Consider the following 12,772-nt stretch of genomic DNA (forward strand, 5'->3'; position numbering starts at 1 on the left):
TTTCACCATGTTGGCCAGGCTGGTCTCGAACTCCTGACCTCGTGATCCACCCGCCTTGGCCTCCCAAAGTGCTGGGATTACAGGCGTGAACCACCACATCCGGCTAATTAAAAACAAAAAATTTTTTTAAGACGAGTCTTGCTGTTTCCCAAGCTGGTCTCGAACTCCTTGTCTCAAATAATCCTCCCATCTCAGCTTCCTAAGTAGCTGGGATTACAGATGTGAGCCACCAAGCCTGGCTATTTATTACTGATGTATCAATCAATCAATTATTTATTTATTTTAGTGTGACTCTCTGGACAGATTATGTAAGATAAGGACACCTAGGACAATGTTTGCCCAAGAAAGATTCATTCTCCTCCCTTTTTTCCTGCCTCCCGGTCTAGGAATGACCTGAGACCTTCTTTTTTCTCCCCCCTAACCATTTAGCAAGACAAGTTTAATTGGCTCACTCCAATTTGGGAGGCTGAGGTTGGTGGATCACTTGAGCCTATGAGTTCGAGACCAGCCTGGCCAACATGATGAAACCCCGTTTTTACTAAAAATACAAAAAATTAGCTGGCCATGGTGGTGCATGCCTGTAGTCCCAGCTACTTGGGAGGATGAAGCAGGAGAATTGCTTGAACTCGAGAGGTGAGCCGAGTGGGCCGAGGTCGCGCCACTGCACTCTAGCCTGGGCAACACAGAGAGACTCTATCTCAAAAAAAAAAAAAAAAAAAAAAGAAACTGTGATCATCATAGAGAAATCTAAAGATACAAAGAAGTATTGAGAAAATCAAGATTCCCAAATCCCACCACCCGAAGGTCAGCTTGGTACAGTGTCTTCCAGTTTTTCTTTACTTACATTTTCATATTTGTACCTTTGAGATCATAAGGTTTACCTCCCCTTGATTCCTTTCTAAAAACTCATTTTCCCCTCTCGTCATTTTTTCTTTTCTAGACGGGGTGAGCTGCCACTGCTCTCCATGCTGGGAATGCTCTTTCCAAAACATCTGCCTGGCTTCCTCCTTCTCTGCTCAAACATCACCTCCTCTGAGGAGCCCTCCCTGATTGCCTGACCTAGACTAGGGAACCATGCCACTTATTCTCTTGTGCAGCTTCCGCTCTGTTGCCCAGGCTGGAGTGCAGTGGCATGATCACAGCTCACTGCAACCTCCACCTCCTGGGCTCAATCGATTTTCCTGCCTCAGCCCCCCAAGTAGCCGGGATTATAGGCGCCCGCCACCATGCCTGGCTAATTTTTGTATTTTTAGTAGAGATGAGGTTTCGCCATGTTGGCCAGGCTGGTCTCAAACTCCTGACCTCAGGTGATCTGCCTACCTCGGCCTCCCAAAGTGCTGGGATTATAAGTGTGAGCCACCATGCCTGGCCTCCTTGATCCCTGTTTAAAAACTCGTTTCTCCCACTCATCATTTTTTTTTGTGTTTTTTGGCAGGGTCTCACTCTGTTGCCCAGGCTGGAGTGCAGTGGCGTGATCACAGCTTATTGCCACCTCTGATTCCAGGGCTCAAGTGATCCTATCCTCCTGTCTCAGCCTCCTGAGTAGCTGGACTACAGATGTACGCCACTATGATTGGGTTTCACTGTGTTGCCCAGGCTGGCCTCAAACTCTTGGGCTCAAGTGATCCACCCATCTCGGACTCCCAAATTGCTGGGATTACAGGCATGAACCACTGCGCCCAGCACCCCCCACTCATCATTATATGGTGAGCCTTTTCCCTGTATCCTTAATATTCTCCCAGCAGACGATTTTTAATGATGACATAATATGCCATCATACGGAAGGACCATACGGTATTTAACCGATCTCCTATTGTCAGGCTTTCAATTGCTTCCAGTTTTGTTCTAATTTTGTAAATAACTCTGGGATGCATATCCTGATATAAACCTTCAACAGCATCGCTGATTAGTTGAGCTTAGATTTCTTCAAAAGGCATTTAAACCAGGAAGCCAAGGGAGAAAAACAAGAAACGAATACAAAATCTGGAAGGGAATCAAACACGTCCTGTAGGTGAGCTGCCACTGTTCTCCATGCTGGGAATGCTCTTTCCAAAACATCTGCCTGGCTCCCTCCTTCTCTGCTCAAACATCACCTCCTCTGAGGAGCCCTCCCTGATTGCCTGACCTAGACTAGGGAACCACCCATCACTTGTTCTCTTGTGTAGCTTTCGTTCCTATTGGGCTTCCCATAGTACATACACATTTGCTTGGTGTCTCCTGTTTTCTGGGTGATTGATTATTTATCATGTTTACCATTTGCATCTGTCTCTCCTACCAGGGTGGAGATTTTAGTCTGTCTTCTTCCTTGCAGTGTCTCCAATTACCTAGTCATTGCTCAGCACACAGTAGGTGCTCAATAAATAATTACTGGATAACTGAAAGGACGTTAAGAGAATAAATATGGTACTAGAATCTCACAAAGGGCTGCCTGCCCAGGTGGGCAGCCTCTGCGGTACATCCGTGTCCACAGATTCCAAGATGCTTGGAGTGACTGTGTCTGGACTCTCCATCGATCTCAACTACTAGCTTGTTCAGAGCTGGGTAAATGGAGTTGGCTGGCAAGGCCACACCCACTGGCTTCGGCTCCAGCACCAGTCATGGAGGACAAAGATTTCCAGACACTATGTTTGCCTATGGCCAAACAGATCGAGGCGAAATTCTAGGACAGACCCAGGGCAGGGCTAGCCCAAGGGAGACGGCTGGGCACGAAGGCAGAACCCAAGAGTGCTCCAACGCAGCAGCTGTGTCCTCCTCAGCAGAAACTCAAAGATGGGCACCTTAGCCCCTGCACCCTGGCATTGACAGACGCTACTGGTTGTTTTAGGGGTGGAGAGAGGGGTTATCTCACTTTGGGAAGCCCCAGACAAGAGTTCACATGCAAGTCGTTTTATTTAGGAGGAGTTATAAATGGAATTGTGTCCTCCTGCTACACACACAAAAATGTTTAAGTCCTAACCCCCTGGTACCTCAGAATGTGATCTTATTTGGAAATAGGGTAATTGCAGACGTAATTAGTTAAAATTAGGTTGGACTGGAGTAGGGTAGGTTCTGATCCAATACAACTGATGTCCTTCTAAGAAGAGGAGAAGACACACAGGCACACCAAGGGAGGATGCTAGTTTTTTTTTTTTTTTTTTTTTTTTTTTTTTTTTTTTGAGACGGAGTCTTGCTCTGTCGCCCAGGCTGGAGTGCAGTGGCGCAATCTCGGCTCACTGCAAGCTCCGCCTCCCGGGTTCACGCCATTCTCCTGCCTCAGCCTCTCCGAGTAGCTGGGACTACAGGCGCCCGCCACCACGCCCGGCTAATTTTTTGTATTTTTAGTAGAGACGGGGTTTCACCGTGGTCTCGATCTCCTGACCTCGTGATCCGCCCGCCTCGGCCTCTCATTCTGTCGCCCAGGCTGGAGTGCAGTGGCATGATCTTGGCTCACTGCAACCTCCACCTCCCGGGTTCAAGTGATTCTCCTGCCTCAACCTCCCAAGTGGCTGGGATTACAGGCACCCGCCCACCATGCCTGGTTAATTTTTGTATATTTAGTAGAGATGGGGTTTCACCATGTTGGCCAGGCTGGTCCCAAACTCTTGACCTCAAGTGACCTGCCTGCCTTGGCCTCCCAAAGTGCTAGGATTACAGTTGTGAGCCATTGTGCCCAGGCTGGGAGGACGCTATTAGATGACAGAAGACTGGAATGGAGAATGAAGGCTCTAAGAGAAGCCAAGGAATCCCAAAGATTGTGGGAAACCAGCAAAAGCCAGGAAGAAGCAAAGAAGGATCCTCCCCCGGAGGCTTTTGAGGGGCGTGTTGTCAGCGCTGCTAACATCTTGAGGTTGGACTTCTGGCTTCCAAAACTGTCAGACCATAAATTCCTGTTGTTTTAAGCTACCCAGTCTGTGGTGCTTCATTATAGCAGCCCCAGGAAATAAATCTAAAAGTTCATCCCAGGAAATACCAGACGGGGAAGGGAAGGTGGCAAGTGGAGGGTGTGTATGTGACCAGGTGAACCCTGTGGGCAACCAGAGCCTGATCCCACTGGAGAGATGCAGGGCAGAGCAAAACACCTGACGGGGAGGGAGCTGGGGTATTTATCCACTGAATTCTCCAGGCACTGGCTGGGGGCTGCTCCTAGGGGTTGTGCGTGCAGGCCAGGTGATCACAGCAGCCCCAGAGAGAGGCAGAGAGTGATAGGTGATTGCAATATAAGGCATCCCCATCCTCAAGGAACCTTGGTCTTCTGGCCCAGGGTTTCCTGACAGAAACCTTACTGACATTTGGGCCTGGATCATTCTCTATGGTGGGGTGGAGGTGGGGGATGCTGTGCCTTGTAGAATGTTGAGTAGCATCCATGGCCTTCACCCACTTGAGGCCAATAGCATCCTCCTTCTTCCCATCCAGTTGTGACAACCAAAAATGTCTGCAGCCACTGCCAAGTGTCCCCTGGGGGCAGAAATCATCCCTGGGAGAGAAGCGGTGTTCTAGGTTCACATTAGGGCCAAATCATTGCATGGGCTGCTAACCAAAGGATGGGGGTGGGATATAAATGTGTGGAAAGTGCCAGAAAGCTACTCCGAGTTAGTGGTTAATAGCAGGGCCAGGGAGGGGAATAAAGTAAGACCTCTCACACCTCACTCCACTTCCTCAGGTGCTGCTGGAGCTGTTAAGATGAAAAATTCATGCACATTTCTAAAAGGAACACCATTCAGGGTAGAGAATTTGACTTACACGGAGGTCACCCAGGGCCAGGATCAGTTCTAAATACTTCATGCGAATCCACCTTACTTAGTCCTCACGCCTTGTGAAGTGGGACTAAGATTCTCTTCGTTTTGCACATGTGGAAATAGGGGCACAGAGAGGCCAAGCACCTCGCCGAAGGCTGCACAGCAAGGAAGTGGAAGAGTCGGAAGGAACCCAGACAGGCTGACACCTGAGTCTCTGCTCTTAACCACTCAGTTTGTCCCCAGAGGTGGCTTAGCTCTAAGCTTAGAGGCTTCCAGGGCAAACACCCGTTGGACACTGATGTTTATAACCGAGCCCTCTGGAAATTCACTCTTCCTGTCCCACCACTGGGCACGCCCCCAGCGTCTTAATCTGAACCCCTACATGCTTTCTCTGGTCATCCAACCCTGTGACATATCCCTTTTTTATGCTCACAATTTTTTTCAGCTCCCATTCCCCACTCCCATTCTCTCCCTGAGTTCCCTAGCCTTCTCCATTTCCCAGTCTCTTTCCCTCTCAGGAGGGTTCATTTCCTGCTGGAACCTCTTCTCACACCAGCCTTGCAAAGTAAAAACCTAGAACCCACAGAAATTCCCCAGCGAGTTTTGGCCAATTGGTTCTGACCCTTTGTCCAAGCTGTTTGCAGGTGAGGGCCAAGAGAGGGCCTGAACTCGGATCTGCCTCCTGTTCCCAGATATGCTACACTCAGATGAGGTTTTCATGCAAATTGGAACACCATGTCCCTTCCCCACATCCTTTTTTCTGTCAATAAATTATCATGGTAACAGTAGAAATCGTATGTTGTCTATGATATGAATGACATTCTTGTGCAGTGCGTGACAGGCGCAACTGTTCATGTGGCTCCTTTTGCTGCCTACTCCCAACTAAAACGGGCCTTTGTTGATCAGGATTACAAGGATGAGTTTTTGCAAATCTCCCTCCACCCACAAGTGGGGAAATTCCTTAACCCATTTATGCCGGAGGTTGCGATTTTTGTGTGTGTGAAAAATCAGACCTTAGCAATGACCTTGAGCAGCAGGATGTAAATAACTCCCACAGGATTAGCATTCCAATAATGGAACGCTAGGCATAAATGGGTTGTTAAGGAACATACACTAGGACCAAGAGGAAAGTTCAGCTTCTCTGTGTGCAGGAGGAAGCCAGGTATTGCTCCCTGGGCAGGCCAACCCCTGGCCTAACCTTAAATGGTAATTTCAGCTCTTAGGGCAGGTGAAGAGGAGACCTCCATTGGTCAACAGAGCTGTGTGTATGGAGCAGCCCCAGGGTGCTCTATGGGGTCACTACACTTGTGGCATCCTTGTGTTTGATCCTGAATCCTTGGCTCTGCCCCACTCCAGCTGCTGACAGGTGGCCTGCCTGGGGACTGCTTACCCGCATAGTAGGTGAGGGAAGGTGAACTGTGGTGAGGACAGAGCGGGGTTTAAAACTTGCACACCTAAATATCTATCAAAATTATAAATGCATTTACGCTGGGTGTGGTGGCTCACACCTGTAATCCTAGCACTTCGGGAGGCTGAGGCAGGAGGATTGCTTGAGGCCAGGAGTCTGAGAGCAGCCTGGGAAACATAGTGAGACCCCATCTCTAGAAAATTTTTTTAAAAAATTAGCTAGCCATGATGGTGTGTGCCTGTGGTCCCAGCTACTCAGCAGGCTGGGGTGGGAGGATCCCCTGAGCCCAAGAGTTCAAGGCTGCAGTGAGCTATGATTACACCACTGCACTCCAGCCTGGGCGACAGAGGGAGACCTTATCTCTAAAAAAACCAAACAAAAATCTTCCCCCAAAATAAAATTATAAATGCATTTAGTCTTTGATCCTGCAATCCCACTTCTGGGAATGGAGACCCTCCAACCCCCTAGCTATATCTGCAAAAGTATGAAGAGGTAAGTGCAACATCGCTCCTGGCAGAGCAGCATCATGATCGATGTCAGTGGACAGGAAGCCAGTCAAGCATTTCTCTTAATGGCAAACAAATAAACTATGGGCAGCCACACAATAGAATGCTATGCAGCTGTGCAAAAGAATAAAGAAGGCCAGGCGTGGTGGTGGCTCATGCCTGTAATCCCAGCACTTTGGGAGGCGGAGGCGGGAGGATCGCTTGAGCCCAGGAGTTCCAGACCAGCCTGGGCAACATGGAAGAACACCGTCTCTACAAAAATTAGCTGGGCATCCTAGTGTGCACCTGTGAAGAGACTGTCCATGTCCTGCAATGGAAAGATCTCTAGAACGTGTGGTTATGAGGAAAAAAATCACAGAATCGAACAGCATGTATAGAATGCTACTCCTTGGGATAAGAAAGAGGGGGGAGGATATAGATTTGATTATGCTTGTAATTATAATTGCATAAATAAACATTGGAAGGATATTCTGAGGAACTAAAGGGGTTGCATATTGTGGGGAGAGGAAATAGCATGCAAGTGGGGGCAGGGATATATCTTTCCAGAAACATCTCTAACATTTTTAAGATCTAGGGCAAGAGTACAAAAGCAGACCACATACTACGGGGAAATATTTAAAAGGTAACTAAATAAAACATGCTGTGTGCTTCTACTTTGCAAATATACCTTCCTTTACACTGGAAGGTCAGGGTGGAATTTAGAATCCAGATATCTGCACTGGGTCAGGGTGTGGGGAGAGCCAGCCCTGTCCCGTTCTCTTCCTAGTCACGGCTCTGTCCTGCCAAAGGGGCTGCACACATGTGTGTGGGCATTCTAGCTTGTATATCCGAGCTCTGGCCACATTTGTGTCAACAGCCACCCCTTGGATGTCCTTGGCCCTCAGGTGGGTTACGAACAGATCCATATGAGAATCTCATGCAAGTTCTCGGAATCTGGGCATGAGCAGGAATTCCGGAATCCTGGTAACTCAATACATGGTCTAGAAAGTGGGGCACAAGCTCTTGGTAGACACGTCCCCTTGGCTCCGGGAACTTCTCACCCCACGGGGAGTGGTATGGCTGGAGGAGGGCTGGGTGAGCCTCAGGGCAGGGCCTCCTTGCCTACGTCCAAAGATATTACTCTATCTTTTATCTGAGTTGGTCTTTGGATCACATAACCTTTCCATATTCAAAAATCTAAAATTATATCTAAACACTTGCGCAATGAAAAATGATGTTGCATCTGGGGGCCCTCCAGACTTCTACGCCCTATAGTTAGAGTTCTGCTCATGAGTCCCTGTAATCTTTAAAAGCCTGAGCCTCAGACCAGCTTCACTGGGGCTGTGTTGTCCTTGGGCTGCCTTCCCCAGCTCAGGGTCCCTCCATTGCAGCCTCGGAGTCTCACTGGTCCCAGGAGGCCACCTCCCTGAGACTCTGACTGTCCACACACACCGTCCCAGCATCACTTACATTGTAGAGGAGATCAGTCCACCCTTCCATGGTTATGCACTGGAAAACGGTCAGCACTGCAAACAGGATGTTGTCGAACTGAGTGATCCCATTGTTGGGCCCTTCCCAGTAGGGCTGACATTTGGTCCCATTGGGGCAGGTGCGGGCGGGCTCTTCTGTCCCACATGGAGCCGGAGACTCACCCTGAATGTCATCTACAAAAGGGAAGGGGAGAAAAGTCAGGCGAAGGAGCAGGGAAAACCAGCTCTGAGAAATAGGGACCAGTGACTCTACAATGCTGTTGGAACGAATAACGATTGGGACAAACGTGGTCAGTCTTCAAAGAGATCAATGTTTGGCTTTGTGGGTCTATTATTTGTTTTCTATTGATTAATTTCTTCTCTGAGCTTTACTACTTCTCTCTTTCTGTTTTCCATGAGTTTTTTTTTTTTTCTATTCTTTTCCTAAACTTTTGAGATGGATGGATTAACTGCCTTTAAGGCTATAAACTGCCTTTAAGTGTGGCTTTACCTGCATCTCAAAATTTTGTCATGCATTATCATTATTGTTCAAGTAAAATATTTTCTAATTTCCATTATTATTTCTTCTTTGACCTATGGGTAATTCAGATGTATTCGTTTTTTGAAAAAACTTATTAGGTGTATATATATATATATATATATATATATACACATATATACACACACACACACATATATATACACACACACACACACACACACACACACATATATATATGAAGACAGAGGGGAGAGGGAGACAGGGAGAGAAGGGGGGGAGAGAGAGAGCGAGAGAGAAGTACAGAACAGTATGATTCACCATGTACCTATCACCAATTTAGACACTTACCTACTTACTTCTGGCCAATTTTGTTTCATCTATTCATCTGTATCCCCTCCAAACACTTTGCCTTGCCACTAGAATTTTTTTTTTTTTTTTGAGATGGAGTCTCATTCTGTCACCCAGGCTGGAGTGCAATGGCATGATCTCGGCTCACTACAATCTCCGACTCCCAGGTTCAAGGGATTTTCCTGCCTCAGGCTCCCAAGTAGCTGGGATTACAGGTGGCCACCACCACACCTGGATAATTTTTGTATTTTTAGTGGAGATGGGGTTTCACCATGGTGGCCAGGCTGGTCTCGAACTCCTGACCTCAAGTGATCCGCCCGCCTCGGCCTCCCAAAGTGCTGGGATTACAGGCGTGAGCCACCGCGCCCGGCCTAGAATATTTTTAAAGCAAAGCTCAGACATCATATCATTTCATCCGTAAATGAGAGGCATGTCTCTTAATCTGCAAACACTTTTAGAGTTCTCTTTTTGTTACTGATTTCCAGCTTAATTGCATTACGATCAGAAAATATGTTTTGTATTTGTATTTTTTTTCAGCTTTTTGACCTCTGTTGAGACAAACTTTATGGTCCATAATATAGTCAGTTTTAGTAAATGTGCCATGTGCATGCTGCAGCTGGTAAGTGCAGCCTTCTTCCAACATCCATTAGGACACATTTGTCAAGCGCGTTGTGTTACTCTCCTATAAGCCTTGCTGATTTTCTTCTTCTTGGGATGTACTGGGCTCAGGGAGCTGTTCCGGGGGTGAGGGACACCAGTACACACAGTTCCTACCCTTGCCTAAGGGTAAGGAACAGGAGCTGAGCTTTCTCCTCAAATAGCAGGAGGCAGGCTGTGAAAATGCCACAAGGAGAGAGAAACGTGCCAATAGACGCCCCTTTTGTTGGAAACCAAAGACAGCTTCCTGGGGAGGTGGCAGTCAGGCTGAACGCTAAAGGTCAGTCCAAATCTTAAGGTATTGATGGGGTAGGGAGGCAGGAAAGCTCACATCCTGGGAGTGTCCTCATTTTACCAGCATAGAGGGTCTGAGAGGACCTTATTCTGTGAGCGATGCTTTTGAAGATTTTCAAAGATGACCGTGGCATTGTTGGACAAGAAAACAAACAGCTGAGTGTGTGTAAACTCAAGCTTCCTACTCAACAAAAATATCTCTCAATGTATGTGCTACAGACTTTGCGGCACCAATTCTCTGCTCCCTTGACTGAGCACACAGCAGAGGGAAATAAACCACTGCTGAATGAATGAATCTTGTTGGCCTTTCAAGCTCTGGCTGAATAGAAACTCCAAGTCTAGCCTCGCCATGAACTCAAGTTGTTGGAAACGCCTTCCTCACTTATGCTGGACTTGATTCATGAACTATTATTCGATAAATACAGGTTGGAAGGCAAAAATCTTTTAAACATAAGGCTCAGGGCAGAGAACAAAATAAATCCATGGGTTCCTATAATAAATGAGAACTATCGTTTGGCATGGCACCTGTGCCTGGAATCTTCTCTGTCTCTACCCCATGTCCAAGTCTGGCTCAATTCCCACACTCCATGTAGCCTCTTTGTGTAGCCCAGTTTAACACAGCCCCAGTCCCTCCCTCCCTCCCTCCCTCCCTCCCTCCCTCCCTCCCTCCCTTCTTTCCTCTCTCTTTCTCTCTTTTTTTTTTTTTTTTGAGACAGGGTCTCACTTTGTCACCCAGGCTGGAGTGCAGGCACCATCATAGCTTACTGCAGCCTCGCAGCCTCCAATTCCTGGGCTCAAGTGATCCTTCTTCCTCAGCCTCCTGAGTAGCTAGGACTACAGGCATGTACCACCACTCATGGCTAATTTTTAAATTTTTTTATTTTGAGATGAAATCTCACTCTGTTGCCCAAGCTGGAGTGCAGTAGCGTGATCTCGGCTCACTGTAACCTCTACCTCCCAGGTTCAAGTGATTCTCCTGCCTCAGCCTCTCAAGTATGTGGGACTACAGGCACACGCCACCATGCCTGGCTAATTTTTTTTTTTTTTTTTTTTTTTTAGTAGAGACGTGGTTTCACTATGTTGGCCAGGCTGGCCTTGAACTCCTGACCTCGTGATCCGCCTGCCTCAGCCTCTCAAAGTGCTGGGATTACAGGCGTGAGCCACTGTGCCCAGCCAATTTTTAGATTTTTATTTTAGTGGAGACAGGGTCTTGCTATGTTGCCTAGGCTGGTCTCAAACTAACGGCCTCAAGGGATACTCCCACCTCAGCCTCTCAAAGTGCTGGGATTACAGGTGTGAGCCACCGCACCTGGCCCCTTTGAGGCATACAATAGCTACTGAATTTTCATATTTAGGGGGGCGTGGGTATAATCACACGTTAGCCTTCACTGTTAAAAATGGCTGCAAATGAGGGGTCTTGTTTCCTCTAACTATTTTAGAAGCTCTTAGAAAGCAGGAAGCCTTCCACTTTATCTTTGCTTCCTTCTAAGCGATTGGCACGGTGCTGGGCGCACAGGAACTGGGCTCCCGACACTGAGGAATGCTACTGAAAACGGGTCTATCTTTAGCAGCTTTGCAATCCCCCTCAACCCCCCAACCACCGACACGAAACACTCTGAGCGTTGCTTCTAGAAAAACAAGCGTCCAGAGTGTCTGAGGAATTCGGTTATAAATACATTTTAAAATTAACCCACTGCCTGGGTGTCTGTATATATCTGTCTCTTACTCACACGTCTTATATTTTTAATCGTGAGCTAGCTTTTCAGTCTTTCTCCTAAATCGAGGCTTCCTCCCCTCTGGTGGCACCACCCACATCTGTCCCCTCAAAACCCCACTCGGACCCAAGCCAACCCCGTGGCCTCTTCTCCTTTAGCTAGTCTAGGGTAGAAAAAAATAAAATAAAACCTCACAGAAACCTAGGATCCAGGAGTCCTGGTTTCTCTGCTCACGGCTGATTTTTCCAAGAGGCCCTGCCCCATATTCATTCTCTCTCTCTTTCTCTGTTTCTCTCTCTCTCTCTCTCTCTCTCTCTCTCTCTCTCTCGCATTTCCGCCTGGGTGACGAGGCCAGGAGCAGAAATAGCTCTGCCTCAATTAACACCTTCTTCATCGGGGAAAGAAATAATTAGGACATTCCATATTGAGCAAACTTCACAAGCCCAGGAGAGAAGGAGACAGGAGGAGCAAGAGAAAAAGAGGAAAAAAAAAAAAACCCACAAAAAAACCAAAACCTCCAACCACTGCAAATAAACCTTCCCCAATGGGTTTTCCCTCCCCCTGGGGAGGAATGGGGAGGGAGGGCTCAGGGGCTGCCTCTGCAGATCCACTTGGGGGTCACTGGGTGGAGAGGGTGGGTGGAAATCCACTCCTGGACAGAATCTTCTGTGGCTGCCTTTCCCAAATAAGGGGCCTGAAACCTTTCTCTGCCCACCTGGGTTCCCCTTTGGGCTTCTTGATTCCTTCTATCCACTCCTTCAATTCACAGCTCCCTTGACCCAAATCATCAGAACCAGCACTGCCATTCAGTCTGTTTGCACCCAGACGGCCAGTGGTCCAAATATTGAAATACTGAAGGCATCCCTTCCTACTTGATTCCATTTCATTCTGCAGCTTTAGAGAGCAAGCAGCTAGAGTTTGGACGGGCAAAGATTTAACTGAAAACGTATCCAAGGGCTGTTTGGTTCCTGAGTGTGGATCACGGCGGACACACTGCTTCCACACTGCTTCCACACTGCTGGTTCAGAGCTGAGACCTGGGAGAGTGTCTCTGGGCTGCCTGGCTTTTCCGGGGCTCACCCCACCCCCAGACCCAGCCACTGAAGGGTTAATGTGGGCATAGTCAGGGAGGGGCAGAACGCTGCTGAGTGCAAGGTTCTGATTGGTTTGTGCCAGGACT

The 12,772-nt window shown here is 47.8% G+C and overlaps 1 protein-coding gene across 4 annotated transcripts in view; it reads right to left on the bottom strand.

The window, feature by feature from the left end:
* The window catches only part of CACNA1A (calcium voltage-gated channel subunit alpha1 A), a 308,974-nt gene that overhangs the window by 150,181 nt on the left and 146,021 nt on the right, over positions 1 to 12,772 (bottom strand). For all 4 annotated transcript variants that reach the window (XM_055235695.2, XM_055235696.2, XM_055235694.2 and 1 more), the window contains exon 6: positions 8,079 to 8,272. In XM_055235695.2, coding sequence (XP_055091670.1) covers positions 8,079 to 8,272 — 194 coding nt within the window. The remainder of the gene's footprint in view (positions 1 to 8,078; positions 8,273 to 12,772) is intronic.

The sequence above is a fragment of the Symphalangus syndactylus genome, chromosome 13 (genome assembly GCF_028878055.3).
Source record: "Symphalangus syndactylus isolate Jambi chromosome 13, NHGRI_mSymSyn1-v2.1_pri, whole genome shotgun sequence".
Lineage (NCBI taxonomy): Eukaryota > Metazoa > Chordata > Mammalia > Primates > Hylobatidae > Symphalangus > Symphalangus syndactylus.